This window comes from Oncorhynchus masou, chromosome 33 (genome assembly GCF_036934945.1).
Source record: "Oncorhynchus masou masou isolate Uvic2021 chromosome 33, UVic_Omas_1.1, whole genome shotgun sequence".
NCBI lineage: Eukaryota > Metazoa > Chordata > Actinopteri > Salmoniformes > Salmonidae > Oncorhynchus > Oncorhynchus masou.
In genome coordinates this window covers 7,252,833-7,275,721 of record NC_088244.1, presented here as the reverse complement: position 1 = coordinate 7,275,721, position 22,889 = coordinate 7,252,833, and the positions used below count along the sequence as shown (strand labels likewise).

The 22,889-nt window shown below is 41.9% G+C and overlaps 3 protein-coding genes across 3 annotated transcripts; 2 read left to right on the top strand and 1 right to left on the bottom strand.

The window, feature by feature from the left end:
- The first annotated feature begins 303 nt into the window (after positions 1-303).
- On the top strand, positions 304-8,867 carry LOC135527757 (small nuclear ribonucleoprotein G). Its single transcript, XM_064956306.1, has 4 exons — positions 304-413; positions 1,148-1,170; positions 8,418-8,542; positions 8,678-8,867. The coding sequence occupies exons 1-4, from the start codon at positions 382-384 to the stop codon at positions 8,726-8,728; spliced, it is 231 nt and encodes a 76-aa protein (XP_064812378.1). The 5' UTR covers positions 304-381; the 3' UTR covers positions 8,729-8,867.
- A 727-nt stretch (positions 8,868-9,594) lies between these two features.
- On the top strand, positions 9,595-18,940 carry LOC135527755 (pyridoxal phosphate homeostasis protein-like). Its single transcript, XM_064956304.1, has 8 exons — positions 9,595-9,718; positions 12,606-12,713; positions 14,839-14,874; positions 14,963-15,038; positions 15,224-15,364; positions 17,477-17,619; positions 17,719-17,817; positions 17,984-18,940. The coding sequence occupies exons 1-8, from the start codon at positions 9,629-9,631 to the stop codon at positions 18,137-18,139; spliced, it is 849 nt and encodes a 282-aa protein (XP_064812376.1). The 5' UTR covers positions 9,595-9,628; the 3' UTR covers positions 18,140-18,940.
- Positions 18,941-18,988: 48 nt separating this feature from the next.
- LOC135527756 (transmembrane emp24 domain-containing protein 4-like) lies at positions 18,989-22,540 on the bottom strand. Its single transcript, XM_064956305.1, has 5 exons — positions 22,317-22,540; positions 21,913-22,013; positions 21,476-21,601; positions 20,873-21,019; positions 18,989-20,608 (listed from the first exon to the last, which is right to left on the bottom strand). Exons 1-5 carry the CDS (start codon positions 22,453-22,455, stop codon positions 20,459-20,461), a joined length of 663 nt encoding a protein of 220 aa, XP_064812377.1. The 5' UTR covers positions 22,456-22,540; the 3' UTR covers positions 18,989-20,458.
- Between the last annotated feature and the right edge of the window lie 349 nt (positions 22,541-22,889).

The following is a 22,889-nucleotide window of genomic DNA, read 5'->3' as shown; positions in this document are numbered from 1 at the left end:
GTAAATAGGCACACATTTCAAACAACTTTTCTGTCAAGGTAGTTCTGCAATTTATATAAAGAGAGAACTCTTCAATGATCTACTCCCATACAGTAGAGCAGCATCGTGCTTGCTTATGTTAGAGGAAGTTTGCATGAGGTTATTTGAAGTACAGAGTTAGGTAGGAGGATTTAGAAATGTGGAACTAATGTTGTAAACCGCAATTGACCACACACTCCAGCACAGTAGGTGACGGCATGCACCTTAAACGTTAGTTTGCGGAACGCCATTATATCGTAGAAGAAGAATACGTTTTCCGGTTCCTGTCGTTGCGCATGCTTTCTCCTTTTTTTCACAAAAGGAAGTGTCACGAGCTGAAGGCCCTCAACAAAAAGAAGAAACATGAGTAAAGCACACCCACCAGAGTTGAAAAAGTGAGTTATTAAAACAAACAAAAAATACATATTCATAGTTGGTTTTCGATCCAGTGTAATTTCTAATATTTCGCTGTTTATTTTAGATAATGTGGCTAGCAAGCTAACAGGTAGCTACGCGCTAGCAAAAAGCTACCGGTCGTCGGCAACTAGTTAAATGGCTAGCCAACGTTAGTTATTGAATGAAACGGTTAGATAACTAAACCATGCATTCATTGACATTTAATTGATGTACGAATATCATTAAGTCTGCGCTCTTGTCGCATTAAAATGTTAGAATGGAGAACTGTGTGATCCACTAAGTTATACTGACAGTCAGATTTAGTTTCGCACTGTTGTGGGAGCAAGAATGCCAACTTTCGGTATCAACAGCCAATCTAGTTGGGTCTTGGAAGCCATTGTGAGCTTCGATTGGTCAATCACGACCCGATGTCGCCGAGTATTTGAATAATGTTTAGTTTATTCCATTTTTTTCTCAAAGGTTCCCCAGCCCACTTCGCTTTGAAAATTAATGGCATTTCCGTTTTCATCGTTCCCAACGTGCTATATGGATCTCTTGTGTAAAAATGTTTTATTTTAAAAACGTTTGATGCTTTAGCGAAAAACTCGTTATTGTCCAGCTTCTAGTGAAAATCAGAGCCATGGACCAGAGCCAAACCGTCTCTGGTGTAGCCAGACAATCGGTGGCGTTGCGATCTCTATTAGCAACTAATATTATTTTTTCCCCATTTCAGATTCATGGACAAGAAACTTTCATGTGAGTACCGATTCTGAGTGTTTATGGTTGTGCTGAGTTGAACGGACAAACCTCATCTCTTTGCTTGCAGAGTTGAGACTAATGTTGACAAACCCAATTAGGGCTGGGCCAAATAGCCTTAAAATCATATCTAGATTATGGGCAGCTCACAATACACACTGTGGACACCTGCTTGTCGAACATCTCATTCCAACTTCACAGACATTAATAAAGAGTTGGTCCCCCTTTTGTTGCTACAACAGCCTCCAATCATCTACTAAATGTTGGAACATTGCTGCGGGGACTTTCTTCCATTCAGACACGAGCATTAGTGAGGTCGGTTACTGATGTTGGGCAATAATAGGTGTTCCAAATCATCCCAAAGTTGTTAGATGGGGCTGAGATCAGTGCACTGTTCAGGTCAGTGAAGTTCGTCCACACTCATCTTGACAAACTATTTCTGTATTGACCTCGCATTGTGCACGGGGGCATGTCATGCAGAAACAGGAAAGGGCCTTCCCCAAACAGTGCCCACAAATTTGGAAGCACAGAATCGCCTAGAATGTATGCTGTAGCGTTACGATTTCACTTCCTTGGAGCTATTTTTTTATTTGTTTTATTTAACCTTTATTTAACTCGGCAAGTCAGTTAAGAACACATTCTTATTTTCAATGGCGGCCGAGGAACAGTGGGTTAACTGCCTCATTAAGTGGCAGAACGACAGATTTTTACCTTGTCAGCTCGGGGATTCAATCTTGCGACCTTTCAGTTACTGGCCCGACTCTCTAGGATACCTAGGCTCTAGGCTACCACTAGGCTACCTGTCGCCCTACTAAGGGGCTAGCCCGAACCATGAAAACATCCCAGACCATTATACCGCTCCACCAAACTTTACAGTTGGCACTATGCATTACGGCAGGTAGCGTTCTCCTGGCATCCGCCAAACTCAGATTATTCTGTCATCACTCCAGGGAACGTGTTTCCACTGCTCCAGAGTCCAATGGCGGTGACCTTTACACCCTTCCAGCCGACGCTTGGCATTGTGCATGGTGATCTCAGGGTTGTGTGCGGCTGCTCTGCCATGGAAACCCATTTCATTAAGCTCCCATCGAGCAGTTTGTGGCGACTTTGCTTCTAGAGGCGGTTTGGAACTTTGTAGTGAGTGTTGCAACTGAGGACATATGATTTTTACGCGCTTCAGCGGTCCGTTCTGTGTGGTCTACCGCTTCACGGCTGAGCCGTTGTTGCTCCTAAACGTGCCTTTTGTTGCTCCCGTGTGGCGCGGCGGTTTAAGGCACTGCATCTCAGTGCTAGAGGCGTCACTACTGACCCTGGTTCCATTCCAGGCTGTATCACAACTGGCCGTGATTGGGAGTCCCATAGGGCGGCGCACAACTGGCCCAGCGTCGTTTGGGTTTGGCGGAGGTCGGCTGTCACGGTAAATAAAAATTTGCACGTAACTGACTTGCCTTGTTAAATAAACATATCCACTTCACAATAACAGCACTTAACAGTTGACCGGGCCAGCTCTAGCAGGGCAGAAATCTCACTAACTTACTCTTTGGGAAGGTGGCATCCTATGACGGTGCCACGTTGAAAGTCAGTGAGCACTTCAGTAAGGCCATTCTACTGTCAATGTTTGTCTGTAGAGATTGCATGGCTGTGTGCTCGATTTTATACACCCGTCAGCAACGGGCGTTGCTGAAATAGCCAAGTTTGCTGATTTTGAAGGGGTGTCCACATACTTTTGTATATGTATTGTATCTACATAATAAATAAATAAATGTGCAACAAAGCTTATAGAGAATAAAGGTCAAACAATCAGGAATAATCCAATGAATTCAGGGCTTGTAGAATTATACCTAGGTTAAATATAAGCCTTCTACAACCATAAGATAAGACCCACTAGTTTACAGGGGTTGCATTAGCTTTTCAAAATGCAGACCTTTAAAAAAATATATATTTTAATGAAATGCGCCTGCATTTTATATAAAGTCAATAGTGTTATTTAAAAGAAAATGTTTTTAAACTTGCCAACAATTGAGTGATAAGGGGCGAGCAACTATATAGTTTTTCTAAACACTAGTGCAACACATTGAGAAGAGTATTTTCATCAGATGACAACAGTGCATCTCTGTTTTGCCTAGCAGCTATACAGGAGGAAATTGGCTTACAATAAATGTCTCCTGCCAATTCAATGTTCCCTCTAAGCTGAGCGCCTCCCCCGCCAATTCAATTTTCCCTCTAACCTCCACTGGGCTGCCTGGCATTAGAAATAGCATCCTGCGCAGAGAAGCACAAGATTGAACTCCTCAACTTTCTAGAGTTTTCTCCGTTAACAATATCAGTGTTTCCCTTTACTGTGGGTTATTGTGATCAATTCAGTACAATATTAGCCACTTTTAAATGCAGCCTAACAAAACAAACTATGCATGGGATTTTGTTGTAGGCACAATGGATTTGAGTATGCAACTAGACCATTGCCAAATATGGATCTGTGCCGTTCACTTTGAACTGGACTGTGTTTACACCATGAGCGGTTGTGAGTAGATGCGCTTATTTTGAGATCAAAGCGAGAGCTGTATGTAGCCACGTGCACATTTGTTCATCTCCTTTGCTAGTGGTGAGTTATTAGCCCAGTTCTAGATAATATCTAGTCGGCAATGGAGGAGTGATTGCATCTTACAAGAGCACAAAACATGTACATTTCTAGACATCTTCAAAAAGCGAGCCCCTTAAAGAGCATTTATTTCTGTCTTAAAGGGGAAGTGTTGTATTTTGAGACAGGCTTGAATAAGCTATGTAGCCAATACTCAGAGGGAGCCATTTGTCTGATAATCTGTAATAATGTTATGTGAATAATGCGTTTTATAAAGTTTCTTGCATCAAACAACACATTTTCAGTCACCTTGTCTGAAGGACAAGTGGATAAACAGGCTAATGTCAAGCCCTGCGTGGTTTTTTTTTTTCAAAAGTCTCATGGCATGTAGACCTACATTGAACACCACACATTGGTTGCTACTGTAGGCTGAATGATCAAACAGCTATTTCCATGTTAAAATGTTATGGGATGCATTTTCTCCATTGTTTCTTATGGTAGGCCACTCTGTTAGGTCTACATTATGATCAAATAGTCGCTGTTAACTGTAACTTAAAGGGGGTACAGCTTCAGTGTTCCAAGTAAACGCGCACAAAATTTTCACATTTAAGTTTGTGCATTGCAGACCTTAAATTTGCTCAGTGCTGGAAAAAATAAGAGGGAACGTTGCTGACAATGAAAAGGCAATTTTTATGTTATTTAAATGTATACATTTTATTATTTTTGCCAAAAATGATCAGTCCATCATATTTCTAATGTTTATCACAGAATGTAGCTAGCTACATTTCCTAATGTTTTGCGTGAAGTTAATTTTGCATTTTAACTTGCTATCGGAGGAATGTACTGGAGAAAAAATTGCCTACACATCAGTCAGAGAACTGTCTGGTGATCCAATGATGAGAGCAAAGATAAGTAGCACGAAATGTGTTCATTTACATTCATGATTTAGCGCGAACTCTGACTGAAGCCAATCAAAATGTACAATAAGAAGCATTTTAGATCTGCATTTTCTGTTTGTATAAAAACAAAAAATGTCGCCAACAACGAACCCTGCTTTTTGCCGTCACTGATCTGGCTTTCAAGTCAGTATGAAAAATGTATTTTTGTTTTTTACACATTTTATCAGAAATATACCAATGACTCACTTCAGGTAGCAGGTGTTCTAGAACATTAACACTTTTCATAAACAATATCTCTAGCACAAGCCCACATGCTAGTGAGTAGCCAGCTAATCTTTTATATTTTAAAGCCAGCTTGGAGCTATTTGATTTTGCTAACAAGGTAGAACAGTTATGAATACACCCTCCTGTCTGTCTCCAACTGTTTGAACAACACGGCCTGTTCATTTTGTTTTAGATGTTGAATTCAAGTGCTCCAACCTGGATAAGATGATGCTCATTTTTCAGAATGAGAACAGGTTGCCAGTTCCTTGTATAATTGAGCAATTTTGATGCTCATTGCACATGTATAAAACAGACGAGACGGCTAACACAACAGCATGTGGATAAAATGCTGCTAGCTGCAATACCGTGTGCGACAAACTGGACGTGAACACAAACGTGTTAATTCATACGTTAAGTTTTTAGTGTGTGCTGTATTTTTTTTTTTAAATGGCTGAGACATGAGAGTATCATTTAGAAGGGCAATCAACCGATTCGTTTGGACCAAAATAAATTGACAATAGTGAGTTCAAACTGCTTGTCAGAGAGGAAGAAGTAATCTTTTGTAGTTAAGGGCGCGGTGTCTGAGTGGAACAGGGGGGCGCGATGTCTGAGTGGAACAGGGGGCGCGATGTCTGAGTGGAACAGGGGGCGCGGTGTCTGAGTGGAACGGGGGGCGCGGTGTCTGAGTGGAACGGGGGCGCGGCGTCTGAGCGGAACGGGGGCGCGGCGTCTGAGCGGAACGGGGGGGGCGGCGTCTGAGCGGAACGGGGGCGCGGCGTCTGAGCGGAACGGGGGGGCGCGCGGCGTCTGAGCGGAACGGGGGCGCGCGTCTGAGCGGAACGGGGGCGCGGCGTCTGAGCGGAACGGGGGGGGCGCGGCGTCTGAGCGGAACGGGGGGCGCGGCGTCTGAGTGGAACGGTGCACAGAAGGAGCAAAGGAGACGAGACCTGAAAGAAACAAACGCTCATAAAAACATTTTTTAAACTAGATTCTTATGATACATGCATTTGGAGCATTGTGCTAAAATTTTAATTTGATAGTGCAATCAGAAAAGTATTCACACCTTGACCTCTTCCACATTACGTTACGTTATAGCCTTACAACAACAAAAAACACACAATACCCCATAATGACAAAGCGGAAAAACAAGTTTTAGAAATAATTGCAAATTTATATATATAGAAACAAGATGCACCCGAGCTCAATTTCGAATATATATATATATACACAAACAAACAAACATGCCTAATTTACATAAGTATTCAGACCCTTTGCTATGAGACTCGAAATTGAGCTCCGGTGCATCCTGTTTCTATTGATCATCCTTGATGTTACTTGATTGGATTCCAACCTGAGGTAGATTCAATTGATTGGACCTGGTTTGGAAAGGCACACACCTGTCTAAGGTCCCACAGTTGACAGAGCAAAAACCAAGCCATGGGGTCGAAGGACTTGTTCGTATAGCTCAAAGACAGGATTGTGTCGAGGCACGGATCTGGGGAAGGGTGCTAAAACATTTCTGCAGCATTGAAGGTCCCCAAGAACACAGTTACTGCCGTCATTCTTAAATGGAAGAAGTTTGGAACCATCAACTCTTCCTATAGCTCTGGCCAAACTGAGCCATTGGGGGAGAAGGGCCTTGGTCAGGGAGATGACCAAGAACCCGATGGTCACTCTGACAGAGCTCCAGAGTTCCTCTGTGGAGATGGGAGAACCTTTCAGAAGGACAACCATCTCTGCAGCACTCCACCAATCAGGTCTTCGTGGTAGAGTGGCTTTGGGACAAGTCTCTGAATGTCCTTGAGTTGCCCAGCCAGAGCCCAGACTTGAACCTGAGCCAACATCTCTGGAGAGACCTGAAAATAGCTGACTGAGCTTGAGAGGATCTGTAGAGAAGACTGAGAGTAACTCCCCAAATACAGTTGTTCAGGCTATAATTGCTGTCCAAGGTGCTTCAACAAAGTATTGAGTATGTGTGTCTGAATACTTATGTAAATGTGATATTTCAGTTTTTGGCACATTTCTAAAAACCTGTTTTTGCTTTTTCATTATGGCCTATTGTGTGTAGATTCATGAGGGGGTCATTGAGTCAATTTTAGAATACGGCTATAACATAACAAAATGTGAAAAAAGTAAAGGGGCTTGAATACTTTCCGAAAGCAATGTATATCACCCAGCCCTAAACCTAATTTACATTTTCTTGGCCATATAACTTGTTGGACTAAAATGAAAAGTGGGTCCAACTTGTCTTTATTTTATTTATTTAACCTTTATTTAACCAGGCAAGTCAGTTAAGAACACATTCTTATTTTCAATGACAGCCTAGGAACAGTGGGTTAACTGCCTGTTCCGGGGCAGAACGACAGATTTGTACCTTGTCAGCTCGGGGGTTGGAACTCACAACCTTTCGGTTACTAGTCCAACGCTCTAACCACTAGGCTACCCTGCCGCCTCAGGGATCATCAACTAAATTCAGCCGACAGGCCGTTGTATTTTTTTTTTTTTTTTTTCTTGCGCGGATGTTCGAGGTGGGCTGGAATGCAATAAGGCACGAGGGGTGTGGTATATGGCCAATATACCACGGCTAAGGGCTGTTCTTAAGCAAGACGCAATGTAACTCGGAGTGCCTGGATACAGCCCTTAGCCGTGGTATATTGGCCATATACCACAAACCCCTGAGATTCCTTATCGCTATTATGAACTCGTAACCAACTGTTAGGTTCTATTTTTCAGAGTACAAACTCCCAAGCTTTAAACTAAGTTTATTCTGCCCTGAGGGTCAACACACAGCTGCATTAGACAAAGACATGGTTTCATCCATGGTAGTATACATACCCCACCCTGGGTGGAGTCTCCTCGTTATCGCCAAACATTGCATCAATGTTGTCTGTCAGGGAGTTGAGTGATGTGGTCCTTAAAACGGTTCCTCCCCTTATCTGTACTGCCACGTGTTTTCCCTGCACTCAGCCCCTCCCAAGCTTCATTATGGAACCCCTCATGTCTCTTTTATAACTAATGATTAATAATAGATAAAGCTCAGAAATCCTGTTTTCCCTGCACTCAGCCCCTCCCAAGCTTCATCATGGTACCCCTCATGACTCTTTTAGAACTAATGATTAATAATTATTAAAACTCAAAAACCAAACCTATCACAATATAATTAGAGCAGTTAAAATAACTGTTTTGTCATACCCGTTGTATACAGTCTGTCAGCCAATCAGCATTGACCTCAAGCCACCCAGCTTATAGTTACAAATAATTTGTAGACTGCAAGAAGCCCAACACATATGTTTGACAAAAAATAAATAATTTCAAACCTTGCTTACATTGGTATACAATCACGTGTCTCTCTATGCTTGAACAGATTTCTTATTTAAATCACTCAAGCTCATTTCCTGGTGTTTTTACAGTCTTGTGTATATGAAACCGCCCGCGGGCAGCCAGTTTGGGGAACCCTGCCGCACTGCCTCAACTGTTCTTACAGTTATACATTTTTCTCCCTCCAGTGAAGCTGAATGGTGGCAGGCAGGTCCAAGGAGTCCTGCGAGGATTTGACCCCTTCATGAACTTGGTGATGGATGATTGCTTGGAGATGGCCCCTGGGGGAATACAGAACACCATAGGCATGGTGGTCAGTACCCAACAGCGTTGTTAACTACACTATCTCTTGTGACAGACACATTGTGCTTTTATTCTCAATGTTATCACATACCTGTTTTTTTTCCTTCAAGTAAATATATATATTTTTTTCTCCCCTGATCTGTAGGTAATCAGAGGAAACAGTATCATTATGTTGGAGGCCCTTGAGAGAGTATGATGAGTTGGGATGGCAGAATCGTCTTCAAGAAAGTGGAATAATGGACCCTTTTCTATCTGGATACGTTTACAGATGTTTAATTTGGAAATGTTTTGAATTGTGAAATCTTGTGAATAAACTTGGATATTTGTTTTCTTTATTTTTGTGTAATTCTGTTTTTAGCCCTACATGTTTCAAGCACTTGATTGATTATTCTTGACAATGTGTGCATACATAGGCGTTTATCAGAAGTTATATTTAGAAAGGCATTGCGCGAACGCTAGTTGACAACTTTCTTCAAACTGCACGCAGAGACATAAAAATGGTGCCCACGAATAAGAGCTAATTTACTCGAACCGAGCCTGACATTCTACATTGGGTTAGGGAAAGTATTTTATTTTAGGGTATGGACAGAGCTCTGCTACCACTAAATTAATAAAATTTCGATACTGAGCCATTCGCTGCTCTACAGTCATCTGACTAAGATCATAAGTGTCAGAAGGGCTTCAACCTCGTCAAATATAAAACGAGAGATTATTACACAGAAAATAGCGTTCCTTGCGTTTTGTCGAAGTTTAGTGACGAAAAGTAGCTAACTGCTCTCATGCCTCGTCATTGAGCAGAGCCAGCATTGCTATATGGATACTCAGCCGCCATGAGCAGAGAGCCAGTGACCGGTGCAGCTAATGGATTTACTAACAGAGTCGATTTATTTCTGGTTTCGTGCGGGTCTCATAGTTCAACAAACACCCAGCTAGATAGTGTGCACTAGATTGAATTGATGCGGAATGGTTTATCAATAGACAACACAAGGCGTCGCCCACTCACCTCCACACAAGCGTTCTATAATATAGAAAGGACTTTTATTTTGACAGGTTGATAACGTTGCTGTTGCTTACGCACGGTCGGTGGATTGAGGGTATGTGGAAAGTAGGAATGTCGGAGGAGGTTGGAAAAGCGTTACAAGCGGTGGTAGACAGGGTAAATCAAGCCGCGGCACGTCGACCCAAGGTAAATCCAGTTCAATATTTTCTTGGGAAGAACCGGTGTATATACTTTAGATTTGTCATGTCGTGAGAAATGGTCTAATCATTTAAGTGTCGAGGGTCGGTGGACCAGTTATGCAAGGAAAAACACCAACCTTTGAATTGAGAAAGCACACCATAACATTCACATTACATTTTGATACGTGCTGATTATTTTACTGCAAACTCTTTAAAGGCGCGCGCTGCATGCAACCAGTTTGCGCGTGGAGGGTTCTAGAGGATCTGCTGCTTTTATAATTTTGATGTAAACGTCAACAATGTTTTGTAAACGTTGCAAAACATTTCTTCATTCAACTTCCGTTCACTCCTGATCGTAAGGAATGACCGTTTTGATTGGTTTAATTGAGACCATCCCCACCACCATTCGAAAACAGTAGGTATACTAGAAGTTGATAGACTCCTTCCAAAATTCAAATTGATGTATCAGACCACACACACACAGAAATTAGATGGAGCAACTATCAATTCCAGCCAGGGTTCATTAAATTCACTGCTGCACAATTTTTTTTGTTATTTTTTTTATTTCACCTTTTATTTAACCAGGTAGACTTCGCTGAGAACAAGTTCTTATTTACAACTGCGACCTGGCCAAGATTAAGCAGTGCAGCACAAACAACAACACAGAGTTACACATGGAATAGTCAAACATACAGTATATATACAGTGTGTGCAAATGAGGTAGGATACTGGAGGTAAGGCAATAAATAGGCCATAGTGGCAAAATAATTATAATATAGCAATTATACACTGGAGTGATAGATGTGCAGAAGATGAGTGTACAAGTAGGGATACGGGGTGCAAAGGAGCAGAAATAAATAAATGGGTAACAGTATGGGGATGAGGTAGTTGGATGGGCTTTTTACAGATAGGCTATGTACAGGTGCAGTGATCTGTGAGTTGCTCTGACAGCTGGTGCTTAAAGCTAGTGAGGGAGAGATCCAGCTTCAGTGGTTATTACAGTTCGTTCCAGTCATTGGCAGCAGAGAACTGGAAGGAAAGGCGGCCAAAGGAGGAATTGGCTTTGGGGGTGACAAGTGAAATATACCTGCTGGAGCTCGTGCTGCTATGGTGACCAGTGAGCTGAGATAAGGCGGGGCTTTACTTAGCAAAGACTTAAAGATGACCTGGCGCCAATGGGTTTGGCGACGAATATGAAGCAAGGGCCAGCCAACGAGAGCATACAGGTTGCAGTGGTGGGTAGTATATGGGGCTTTGGTGACAAAACGGATGGCACTGTGATACACTGCATCCAATTTACTGAGTAGGGTGTTAGAGGCTATTTTGTAAATGACATCGCCAAAGTCAAAGATCGGTAGGTTAGTCAGTATTACGAGGGTATGTTTGGCAGCATGAGTGAAGGATGCTTTGTTGTGAAATAGGAAGCTGATTCTAGATTTAATTTTGGATTGGAGATGCTTAATGTGAGTCTTGAAGGAGAGTTTACAGTTTAACCAGACACCGAGGTACTTGTAGTTGTCCACATATTCTAAGTCAGAACCGTCCAGCGTAGTGATGCTGGTCGGGCGGGCAGGTGTGGGCAGTGATTAGTTAAAGAGCATGCATTTAGTTTTACTTGCATTTAAGCCCAGTTGGAGGCCACAGAAGGAGAGTTGTATTGCATTGAAGCTCGCCTGGAGGTTAGTTAGAAAGTCCAAAGAAAGGCCAGAAGTATACAGAATGGTGTCCTCTGCGTAGAGGTGGATCAGAGAATCCCCAGCAGCAAGAGCGACATCATTAATGTATACAGAGAAAAGTGTCAGCCCGAGGATTGAATCCTGTGGCACCCCCATAGAGACTGTCAGAGGACCGGACAACAGGCCCTCCGATTTGACACACTGAACTCTGTCTGAGAAGTAGTTGGTGAACCAGGTGAGGCAGTCATTTGAGAAGCCAAGGCTGTTGAGTCTGCCGATGTCAATCACCGCATTCTCAGTGTCGAAAGCCTTGGCCAGGTCGATGACTACAGCTGCACAGTATTGTCTCTTATCGATGGCGGTGATGATATCGTTTAGGACCTTGAGCGTGGCTGAGGTGCACCCGTGACCAGCTCAGAAACCAGATTTCATAGCGGAGAAGGTACGGTGGGATTCGAAATGGTCGGTGATCTGTTTGTTAACTTGGCTTTCGAAGACCTTAGAAAGGCAGGGTAGGATAGATATAGGACTGTAGCAGTTTGGGTCTAGAGTATCTCCCCCTTTTGGAAGAGGGGGGTGACCGTGGCAGCTTTCCAATGTTTGGGGATCTCAGATGATACGAAAGAGAGGTTGAACAGGCTAGTAACAGGGGTTGCAACAATTTTGGTTGCAACAATTTTGGCATGCTTGTTTAAGATGGTGAGGAAAGCACTGTTAAAGAATAACCAGGCATCCTCTATTGATGGAATGAGGTCAATGTCCTTCCAGGATACCCGGAACAGGTCGATTAGAAAGGCCTGCTTGCTGAAGTGTTTATGAAAAAATATATATACATGGGACATGACAAGACGAGGGACAAAAAGACGTCTGACTGCTACGCCATCTTGGACAAACAATGAAACATAATACAGAGTAGACAGACAAAGACAACCCTTTCAGATTCTTGTCATCGTGATTGTAAGGAAATGCCAGCATGCTAAAATAAGTGCATTTGGACAGCATACCTTGGTTGTGTTCAGGAAGGCACAATGTTTTACATGTTACCAGTACAGCTAACACAATACAGTTTTCTACATGACAGAGGCTTTCCTGTTCTGTATTGTCCCCTAATATGTCTTCCTGAATGAGCCTCAGATGTCGGCTGGGTTCATATAACAAATAATTTATTTACAATATATATTTTTTTGCTTTTCTTTTTCCTCTGCTCTCCCACCCAAGACGTTGCCCGCGGTGCCGCCCCGCCTGGTAGCTGTAAGTAAGACGAAACCACCTGACATGGTGATCGAGGCGTACCGAAAAGGACATCGCAACTTTGGTGAAAACTATGTGAGTGTCATACTGAGTATTGTACACTGGTCCTCTAGCTTAGTTAGTAGAGCATGGTCCTTTGTAGTTCAGTTAGTAGAACATGGTCCTCTGTAGTTCAGTGGGTAGAACATGGTCCTCTGTAGTTTAGTTAGTAGAATATGGTCCTCTGTAGTTCAAATCAAATGTATTTATATAGCCCTTCGTACATCAGCTGATATCTCAAAGTGCTGTACAGAAACCCACCCTAAAACCCCAAACAGCAAGCAATGCAGGTGTAGAAGCACGGTGGCTAGGAAAAACTCCAGAGAAAGGCCAAAACCTAGGAAGAAACCTAAGAGAGGAACCAGGCTTTGTGGGGTGGCCAGTCCTCTTCTGGCTGTGCCAGATAGAGATTATAACAGAACATGGCCAAAATGTTCAAATGTTCATAAATGACCAGCATGGTCAAATAATAATAATCACAGGCAGAACAGTTGACACTGGAGCAGCAGCACGGCCAGGTGGACTGGGGACAGCAAGGAGTCATCATGCCCGGTAGTCCTGAGGCATGGTCCTAGGGCGCAGGTCCTCCGAGAGAGAGAAAGAAAGAGAGAATTAGAGAGAGCATACTTAAATTCACACAGGACACCAGATAGGACAGGAGAAGTACTCCAGATATAACAAACTGACCCTAGCCCCAGACACATAAACTCCTGCAGCATAAATACTGGAGGCTGAGACAGGAGGGGTCAGGAGACACTGTGGCCCCATCCGATGACACCCCCAGACAGGGCCAAACAGGAAGGATATAGTTCAGTTAGTAGAACATGGACCTCTGTAGCTCAGTTAGTAGAACATGGTCCTCTGTAGTTCAGTTAATAGAACATGGTCCTCTGTAGCTCAGTTAGTAGAACATGGTCCTCTGTAGCTCAATTAGTAGAACATGGTCCTCTGTAGTTCAGTTAATAGAACATGGTCCTCTGTAGTTCAGTTAGTAGAACATGGTCCTCTGTAGCTCAATTAGTAGAACATTGTCCTCTGTAGTTAGTAGAACATGGTCCTCTGTTGCTCAGTTAGTAGAACATGGTCCTCTGTAGCTCAGTTAGTAGAACATGGTCCTCTGTAGCTCAGTTAGTAGAACATGGTCCTCTGTAGTTCAGTTAATAGAACATGGTCCTCTGTAGTTAGTAGAACATGGTCCTCTGTAGCTCAGTTAGTAGAACATGGTCCTCTGTAGCTCAGTTAGTAGAACATGGTCCTCTGTAGTTCAGTTAATAGAACATGGTCCTCTGTAGCTCAGTTAGTAGAACATGGTCCTCTGTAGCTCAGTTAGTAGAACATGGTCCTCTGCAGTTCAGTTAATAGAACATGGTCCTCTGTAGTTCAGTTAGTAGAACATGGTCCTCTGTAGTTAGTAGAACATGGTCCTCTGTTGTTAGTAGAACATGGTCCTCTGTTGCTCAGTTAGTAGAACATGGTCCTCTGTAGCTCAGTTAGTAGAACATGGTCCTCTGTAGCTCAGTTAGTAGAACATGGTCCTCTGTAGCTCAGTTAGTAGAACATGGTCCTCTGTAGTTCAGTTAGTAGAACATGGTCCTCTGTAGCTCAGTTAGTAGAACATGGTCCTCTGTAGTTCAGTTAGTAGAACATGGTCCTCTGTAGTTCAGTTAGTAGAACATGGTCCTCTGTAGTTCAGTTAGTAGAACATGGTCCTCTGTAGCTCAGTTAGTAGAACATGGTCCTCTGTAGCTCAGTTAGTAGAACATGGTCCTCTGTAGTTCAGTTAGTAGAACATGGTCCTCTGTAGCTCAGTTAGTAGAACCTGGTCCTCTGTAGCTCAGTTAGTAGAACATGGTCCTCTGTAGTTCAGTTAGTAGAACATGGTCCTCTGTAGCTCAGTTAGTAGAACATGGTCCTCTGTAGTTCAGTTAGTAGAACCTGGTCCTCTGTAGCTCAGTTAGTAGAACCTGGTCCTCTGTAGTTCAGTTAGTAGGACATGGTCCTCTGTAGTTTTTGTAGGAAAATCGGCAGTGTATCAAATACTTGTTCTCCCCACTGTACATGATGGGAACATGTTGTACAGTTCCACATAAAACCTTTATTAGTAGTGTGAAGACATTTGCGGCTTGACTTTATTTCTGTTCCTTTTACCTCTCGCTTTTAGGTGAATGAACTTGTGGATAAAGCTTCAAATCCTCAGGTGTGTTGAAAGGTCACATTATTATTTACCATATGTAATATGTCTATCCAGCAACCAATAAAAGAAGTATATTTCTGTCCTAACCTAGATTTTAGAATCATGCCCAGAAATCGAGTGGCATTTTATTGGCCATTTACAGAAGAATAATGTCAACAAACTTTTGGGTAAGTAATATGTCACATCTTGTGCAACATTCTATGCCTCCATATCTCTAAAGCTTTTAACATCAACTTGCATGTCTTCCTATACCCAGCGGTCCTTGTCAAAAAGAAAGCTTTTTTGAACACCATTCTGTAGAAGCCTTCAGTAACACTGGCATATCGTAACTCTGCCCACACACTTCCCACAGGTGTACCAAACCTGTTCATGGTGGAGACAGTGGACTCTGTCAAGTTGGCCGACAAGGTAAACAGCTCCTGGCTGCGGTTGAGAACAACTAGTACGCAGACGTTAAAGATCATGGTTCAGATCAACACCAGTGGGGAGGAAAGTAAGTGTTCACACCAGGGGTTGGAACCCCAACATTTTTTCCCCCAATCGTTTTGTTCTGAACAGAACCATCATTTTTTTGTTGTTGTTACGTTACACTGTTCCGACCAGAAAAATAAGGTTCTGAACTGGTTCGAACAGCCAAAAAAGTACCACTTTATAGCTTTCCTTTCTGTTCCTTTTTAAACCTCTGAAATATACATTTATTTTTACATTAAGCTTGTTATTAAATTACCAATCAGTGTGGATAGAGCAGCTTTCTGTGGAGTGGATAAGCAATTTAATCTGCATAGGAAATCCGTTATGAACAAACTTTGCAGTGAAATCATGGTTTAATCCTATTGAAAGACAAACACACACTGTGCTGCCAGTCACAGTGTCGGGCACGAGATGCATCAGGAATTTTGAGGGTGAGGATGGAGGAAGCTTGCCTTGAAGTGCTGGGCATCCTGTTATGACATGCATTATTGGAATTAGGCCCGCAGAATTATAGCTACGGAGCAGCGGCTTCTATGAAGGAACTTTGAGTGTCTTTGAACTACCGAGTTGATTTAATGTTGGACCAGAGCTAGCTAGCCTACAAGCTTGTGTGTGCAGAGCGGCACCAGAATTTAAAATAAAACATTTACCTTTTTTGTAGTTAATAAATCCAATGTGAAACGTGGTAACTATAGTATCAAATAGCATTTGAAAAAGTCTATTCATTCTTCTCTAATTAAACATCTCTCCCTAATTTCTGAATTACACTTTGTCAGTTGGCTACAGTAACCTTTTTATTTGACCTTTTATTTAACTAGGCAAGTCAGTTAAGAACAAATGACGGCCTAGGAACAATGGGTTAACTGCCTGTTCGGGGGCAGAACGACAGATTTGTACCTTGTCAGCTCGGGGATTTGAACTTGCAACCTTCCGGTTACTTGTCCAACGCTCTAGCCACTAGGCTACCCTGCCGCCCTATGCTTACATGGGGAGGGGCAGGTAGCATATACACCGACCGACTGGAAAAGATTTCCAACTGGCAGGCAGATGCTGGAATAAGTTTCTGTGTGACAGAGTGAGGGCTTTGCTTAGACGCTTTGTTGCGTTTTTTTGTGGGACTGGAATCAAATGCTCGGAACGTGAAATAACGTTACTAACCGGTTCTCATGCTTTTAAAATTACGGTTCTGTTCCAGAACAGCGCAGATCACTTTCGTTTTCAGATCGGGTTCTGTTCCTCAAATAATTTTGTTATTTTCTGTTTTTTGGTTCTGTTTCATGAACCGGTTTCAACCCTTGGTTGAACCACGCAGGTTGGTATTTATTGAGGTGACTCATGTACTGGAGGAAGCACTGCAGAGGTCACTAGCTGGCACATCCGCAATGTCATAAAATCTGCTTTTTAAATTTAATCCTAACCCTGACCATAAAATAAGACCAAAAAGCAAATTTTTGTTTTTAATATTTTATCCGACATATATATCTAGACAATTTTGACTTTGCAGCTGGCCCATCTAGTAGAAATCACTCAGTTCTGTCTCAAGGGCAACAATCATGAAGTCAACCTGATTCACAGACAGATACACAAACTACTGTTCCACACGGTATACAAAACATTAAGAACACCATCCGAATATTGAGTCCCCCGCCTCCATTATGCCCTCAGAAGAGCCTCAATCCGTCGGGGCAGGGACTCTACAAGGTGTCGAACGCGTTCCACAGGGATGCTGACCCATGTTGATTCCAATGCTTCCCACAGTTGTGTCAAGTTGGCTGGATGTCCTTTGGGTGGTGGACCATTCTTGATACACACGGGAAATTGTTGAGTGTGAAAAACCCAGCAGCGTTGCAGTTCTTGACACAAACGGGTGCGTCTGCACCTACTACCATAACCAAAGGCAGTTATACTTGTATTCTTGCCCCTCTGAATGGAACACATACACAATCCATGTCTCAAGGCTTATAAATCCTTCTTTAACCCGTCTCCTCCCCTTAATCTACACTGATTTTGAAGTGGATTTAACAATTGACATCAATAAGGGATCATAGCTTTCACCTGGATTGGCCTGGTCAGTCAAAGTCATGGAAATAGCAGGTGTTCTTAATGTTTTGTACACTGTGTGCATTACCTCTAGGTAAACATGGACTGCCTCCTGGCGAGACCGTGACCACAGTGAAACACATTTTATCCAAATGCTCTGCCCTACACTTCTCCGGACTCATGACCATTGGTCGCTATGGTTACGACCTAGCTGATGGCCCGAACCCAGATTTTCAGGTATTTGACTGTTATGATTACCCTAATGTTTTATGTTAAGGCTTTTGGTAAACATCTATAGGTGTGTGTGTGTTAAGTCTGCTGCGCATCACCAACCAGGCTTTGCTGAGTCGGCGACAGGAAGTGTGTGCCGGTCTACAGCTGCCGCTTGAAGATGTGGAGCTTAGTATGGGCATGTCCACTGACTTCGAACACGCGGTCAGTTCCACTGTTCCAGCCTTCTTAATGGCTAATACAATATGTTCTTAACATATTGAATGATCAAATATTGATCAGGCTACCCATTTGCAACTCGAATGCTCATGCTGTTTGTACAAGTTATACCCTTCTGACATATATCTCCTCTTCCATTTCCTCCTTTTAGATTGAGGTGGGTTCAACCAACGTTCGAGTGGGTAGTACTATTTTTGGTAATAGGGATTATCCCAACACTCCCACTCCCAGTCCAGAGAGAAAGTCAAAGGTTCCTACGGAAGAGGCAGCCAAGAAGATGGAGCGTCTCACTGTGACAGAACAGTGATGTTTCTCCTTCCTACACTCACAACAGGCTGAAAAGGATTTAGTATTTTATGAGATTTTCTGGGGGGAGAAAAAACAACAGCAGGTTTCCACAGTATGTCTTTATGATGTCTTTGGTTGATGTAGTAGTTTTCTACAGAGCCCATTCATTTATTTGAGCATTTTGGGATGACGTTCGATCTTTTAAGTTGACATTAGACATAGATTCTCATTAATCAATTGATGGTAAGAAGTTCCCTACCTCACATCTTGATCTTGTGCCAACCCTAGATTCAATAGATACCGTTTTACACGATAACGGAAATAGAGATCATTTGGAGAGTCAAGCAGAGGTCGACTCTCTCGACTCCCCCTTGTCATGACGTATGGTATGAGTCAATTAAATTGTTTTGTATGGTGTCAGATATTTGACGTTTTTATAATTGATAAACCAAATTAGAAAACGTCAGGTAAAGAATGATTCATACCATATGTTTACATTGGCACATTATTTCATTTTGTGTGATGTCAGTGATTCTTCTGGTCTGAATTATTTGTTGGTGCAGTAAAAAGATTTAAGAATGAACCTATGCAAAGAGGAAATAGTTTTAGTTTGTTCTGTTATGAGATTTTCTATCCTATAGTTATTATGGAACAATAATGCTGTAGTTACCATCAATGTAAAACTAAATCCATAACTAAGGGTGATAATGAACACATTCAGTGAATTGTATTGCAAAACATTCACTTAAACAAGATACAGGGTTAAATTGATACTGAGGAAGGTGACACGCAATAAAATATTTATTGAAAATAACATGTTGTTCGAAAAAAATCCTGTTTAGGGAATGTTACATAAACAGACCACAGATGGGAATCAAAAACGTTTTCCATTTTTATTGTGTACATTGAAATGACAGCCAACCAAAAGTAAAAAACCTTAATAATGACAAATGAAAACCTTGAGACGTTACTCCTTGTCATAACACTACAGTATTTGTATTCACATCTTACTGATATCTAGCTTGTAACCTAAACCCTTGTTCCGTTTTGAATAACTCAAGGGTATTTTATCATGGGCATTCATTTCACAACATTCAAATTTAATCTGCACCTAATTTAATTAGTTGGTCTTTTTTTTTAACGGGGCTGTTTGGACCTCTGGAAATATAAATAATGTCATATTTTCTGGAATGATACTGCTCTTCAACAGATGGTAAGGTTGTGGATGCCATTCTACTTGTGAACTGGTGTTTGGGCGTGAACAGGTTAGTCATTAAGATATCCCTATTATTAGCTATGTTACAATCATGTTAGTAGACTAAAACACAATATAGTCCAAATAAATACAAGTGTTTTAAACCAAAAGTATTAAGTTTTCAGAAAGACCAAGATCTACAACATACTAGTAATGTGGATCTGACTGCTTAGTTCGAAGTGACACAAAAATGATATGTTTACTTTTGCCATGGCTTATATGTACAGTCCAACAAAGTTTTATACAACAACTACACAGCAGTAGACCTAATACAACAAAATGGACACAGGTGCTGCTTACTCCTTAACACAATAATTAAAATCACTGAATAATAATGGCCAATACAAAACGCACTGGATGGCATCAATTCATTTGCTTCCCAGGTTTAAAATGGGCAATCTGCAGTTGTTACATTTTTAGACTTACAAATTAATATGTACCCATTGATTATTGAATAACTTACAAATGCCTCATGAGCTTAGTTCAACTGTTGTACCTCATCAGAACCTAAAATAAAAGCTTGTTTTACTTCATTGTTTGTAAACAATTTTGATCTCAAAGTTGGTCAGTCCTTGAATTTATAGCTTTGCCTAAAAATTTGAGTGTGGTTAAATTTCTCCAGCCCTATCCTTCAGCTGCAGATTGCCCATTTAAAAGGGCAACTCCACCACTTCTCAACCTCCTTTATCTCCAGCATAATACCATTGTGACATATGTGAAATGGCACATTTGTTTATTTTAAAAAATTAAGTGAAGTTCTACCTGATGACATCAAAAGTTAACATTTTAAAAACTGATTTTCAAACATTTGTGGTGACATGGGGAGCAAGAAAATAATTGCAGGTTTGGAAAATCACTTTTTACTTTTAACCCACAGAGAAGCATTTTTTTTTTTTAGTTTTAGGACCTTATCAATTTAACCACAAATGAGCTGGTTTCACATATGTACACTTGAGGTTGAAAGTGGCGGAATTGGCCTTTTTAAGCATCTACTAAATCACATCAACACCTTGTCTCTCTGCCAGTCAGCTCTATATGGGTGTGATGCCTGTCTTAAACTCAATCAGTGATGGATCGTGAGCATTACACCAACTTCTTGGCCTCAAAGAAGCTCTTGAGGTGCTTCATCTGCCAGATGCCAGTGACGATGAGAATAAGCGTCTGAGCTATCGACCACCAAAGCACACGCTGGTTGGTGCTCTCACTTGTCATGCGGAACCGCTCTTCACGATACTGTTAAAAGAGATACACAGACAGTCACGAGAACATTGAACACACAAGGGGAAGTCCTCACGATACTGTTAAAAGAGATACACAGACAGTCACGAGAACATTGAAAACACAAGGGGAAGTCCTCACGATACTGTTAAAAGAGATACACAGACAGTCCACAACATGGATTTGTATGGCATGTTTAAATACATTTCAAGATTTTATTATCACATATGTTGTAGCTTAGTCTACATTTCTGAGTTGAATAACTATCTTTCAACTCACCCGCTGATAGTTCTGCTCTTTCTGGATTTGTTCTACTTGGTCCAGTAATTGTCGAGCTCTCAATTGCAGCTCTGTGAGCTTGTCTTTTGCTGCGATTTCAGGGTAGTTGTTGGTATGCTCACCAACCTGAATATCCAGGTGGACTCTCTGTAAGATAGAACACAATGTTATAATGACAGACTTGTGTATGTGTGTCGTTCAGAGGGTGAATGGGGGGCAAGGAAAAAAAGGTGTAAGTGCCTTCGAAACAGGGTGTGGTATTCGGTACCAGGCGCAATGGTTTGAGCGTGTCAAGAACGGCAACGCTGCTGGATTTTTCCACGCTCAACAGTTTCCCCGTGTGTATCAAGAATGGTCCACCACCTAAACGACATCCTGCCAACTTGACACAACTATGGGAGGCATTGGAGTCAACGTGGGCCAGCATCCCTGTGGAACGCTTTCAACACCTTGTAGAGTCCATGCCCCCGACGAATTGAGGCTGGTATTCTTAATGTTTTGTATCCTCAGTGTTTTTACTGCTTTGTGGCAGGTTATTTTGTTGTAAGCAGAACATTTTTCTGAACAACACCATTCTGTATGAAGAACACATCCCACTCATACCAGTTTGCCACCAGCAAACAGGGCCATCTTGGTGGAGTTGGAGTGCAGGCAGATTTGATGCTCGCCTGGTGTATGGGATGTGAAGGTGAACCGTCCGTCTGACCCATACTGACGAGACAGGATGATCTAGAATAAGAAGGGTTTGGAGAGAAATAGAGACATGCCGATGAAATATACGTGGAGGCATTGTGTGCATGAAGACGTAATATTTAGATTTGTCTTGTGTATATGTATTGTGTGATGCAAAATGAATTGCCTCATCGAGATCATTCAAGTTCTGAATATAAAAACTGTAGTGACTGTACACATTTCAGAGTGTGGTACCTTTATTTCTAATCTCTCATGGATTGACAGCGTAAATTACGCAAAATTTTTGTTCTGGGTTAACCTGAGATTACATTACGTCTAATGTCTTTTCTCAATGATGAACAACTGACCTTAGTATCTGGATCCTTGATCTCCACATGCATTCCAAGGCCAGGTGTGGCTGGGAGGAACGATCCGGTCTGCTTGTCCCACAGCTGGGTCCTGTATTTCCCTAATAATAGAGAGATGACAAATAAAATAATCTTATGAAAGCTATTCCTCATATCCTCAATAGATGGCCTACTCCATCTCAAATAACAATACACTGCACTGGCTCACCACATTAAATATTCTCATATTTTGTAGCTAGCTCGAAAACTCTATATTTATTAATACCCATGTGATAGATATTTTTCCTCCATCCGGAAATGAAAGACATGCATATGCACTAACTGACTGAGTAAAAATAGCCTATGAGCCAGAAGCAGCTAGATACCTAGCTAGCTAACGCTAAAACCATAGCTAGCTAACTTACCAATAACCATAGTTTCATCTGGAATTTCCTCTATAAAGCATTTTTTCTCCGTCTCCCCAATGTGAAAATAGAGAGCGTAACTTGGAGAGAGCCAAGCAAATAATATGATAATTCCGGCGCCGGGTATAGTGAGCATCATGTCAAAACAGCTTTGTTGTCACCATCAGCAGAGTCAGCGCAGTAGATGCTGGCGATGAGTCGTTCGCGAACAAACTCCTTTTTTTTTGTTGAATGGATCTCTTTGGTGAAATTGGGAACCGAACCGCATCGGTGAAAGAGCCGTTCATTTGGTTCCCTGATTTGCATACTGCTACTACTGCTTTTTGAGCTCATATCAAACGTTTTTCTGTAGATAATAAAAAATAATGATCCAAAATAGGATGAATCCGCACTGCAGAAACAATAAATAGTGGGGAGACGGCGTCAATCTGATCCGTTTGGGAGACAAACGAGCCGGCTCTTTTACGTGAACGGAGCCGATTGAGCCGGCTCACTAAAAAGAGTCCGAATGCCCATCACAAGTAGACGCAATTAGCTGCTGCTGTACTTTTATTTTGAAACCCCGTCGGAAGT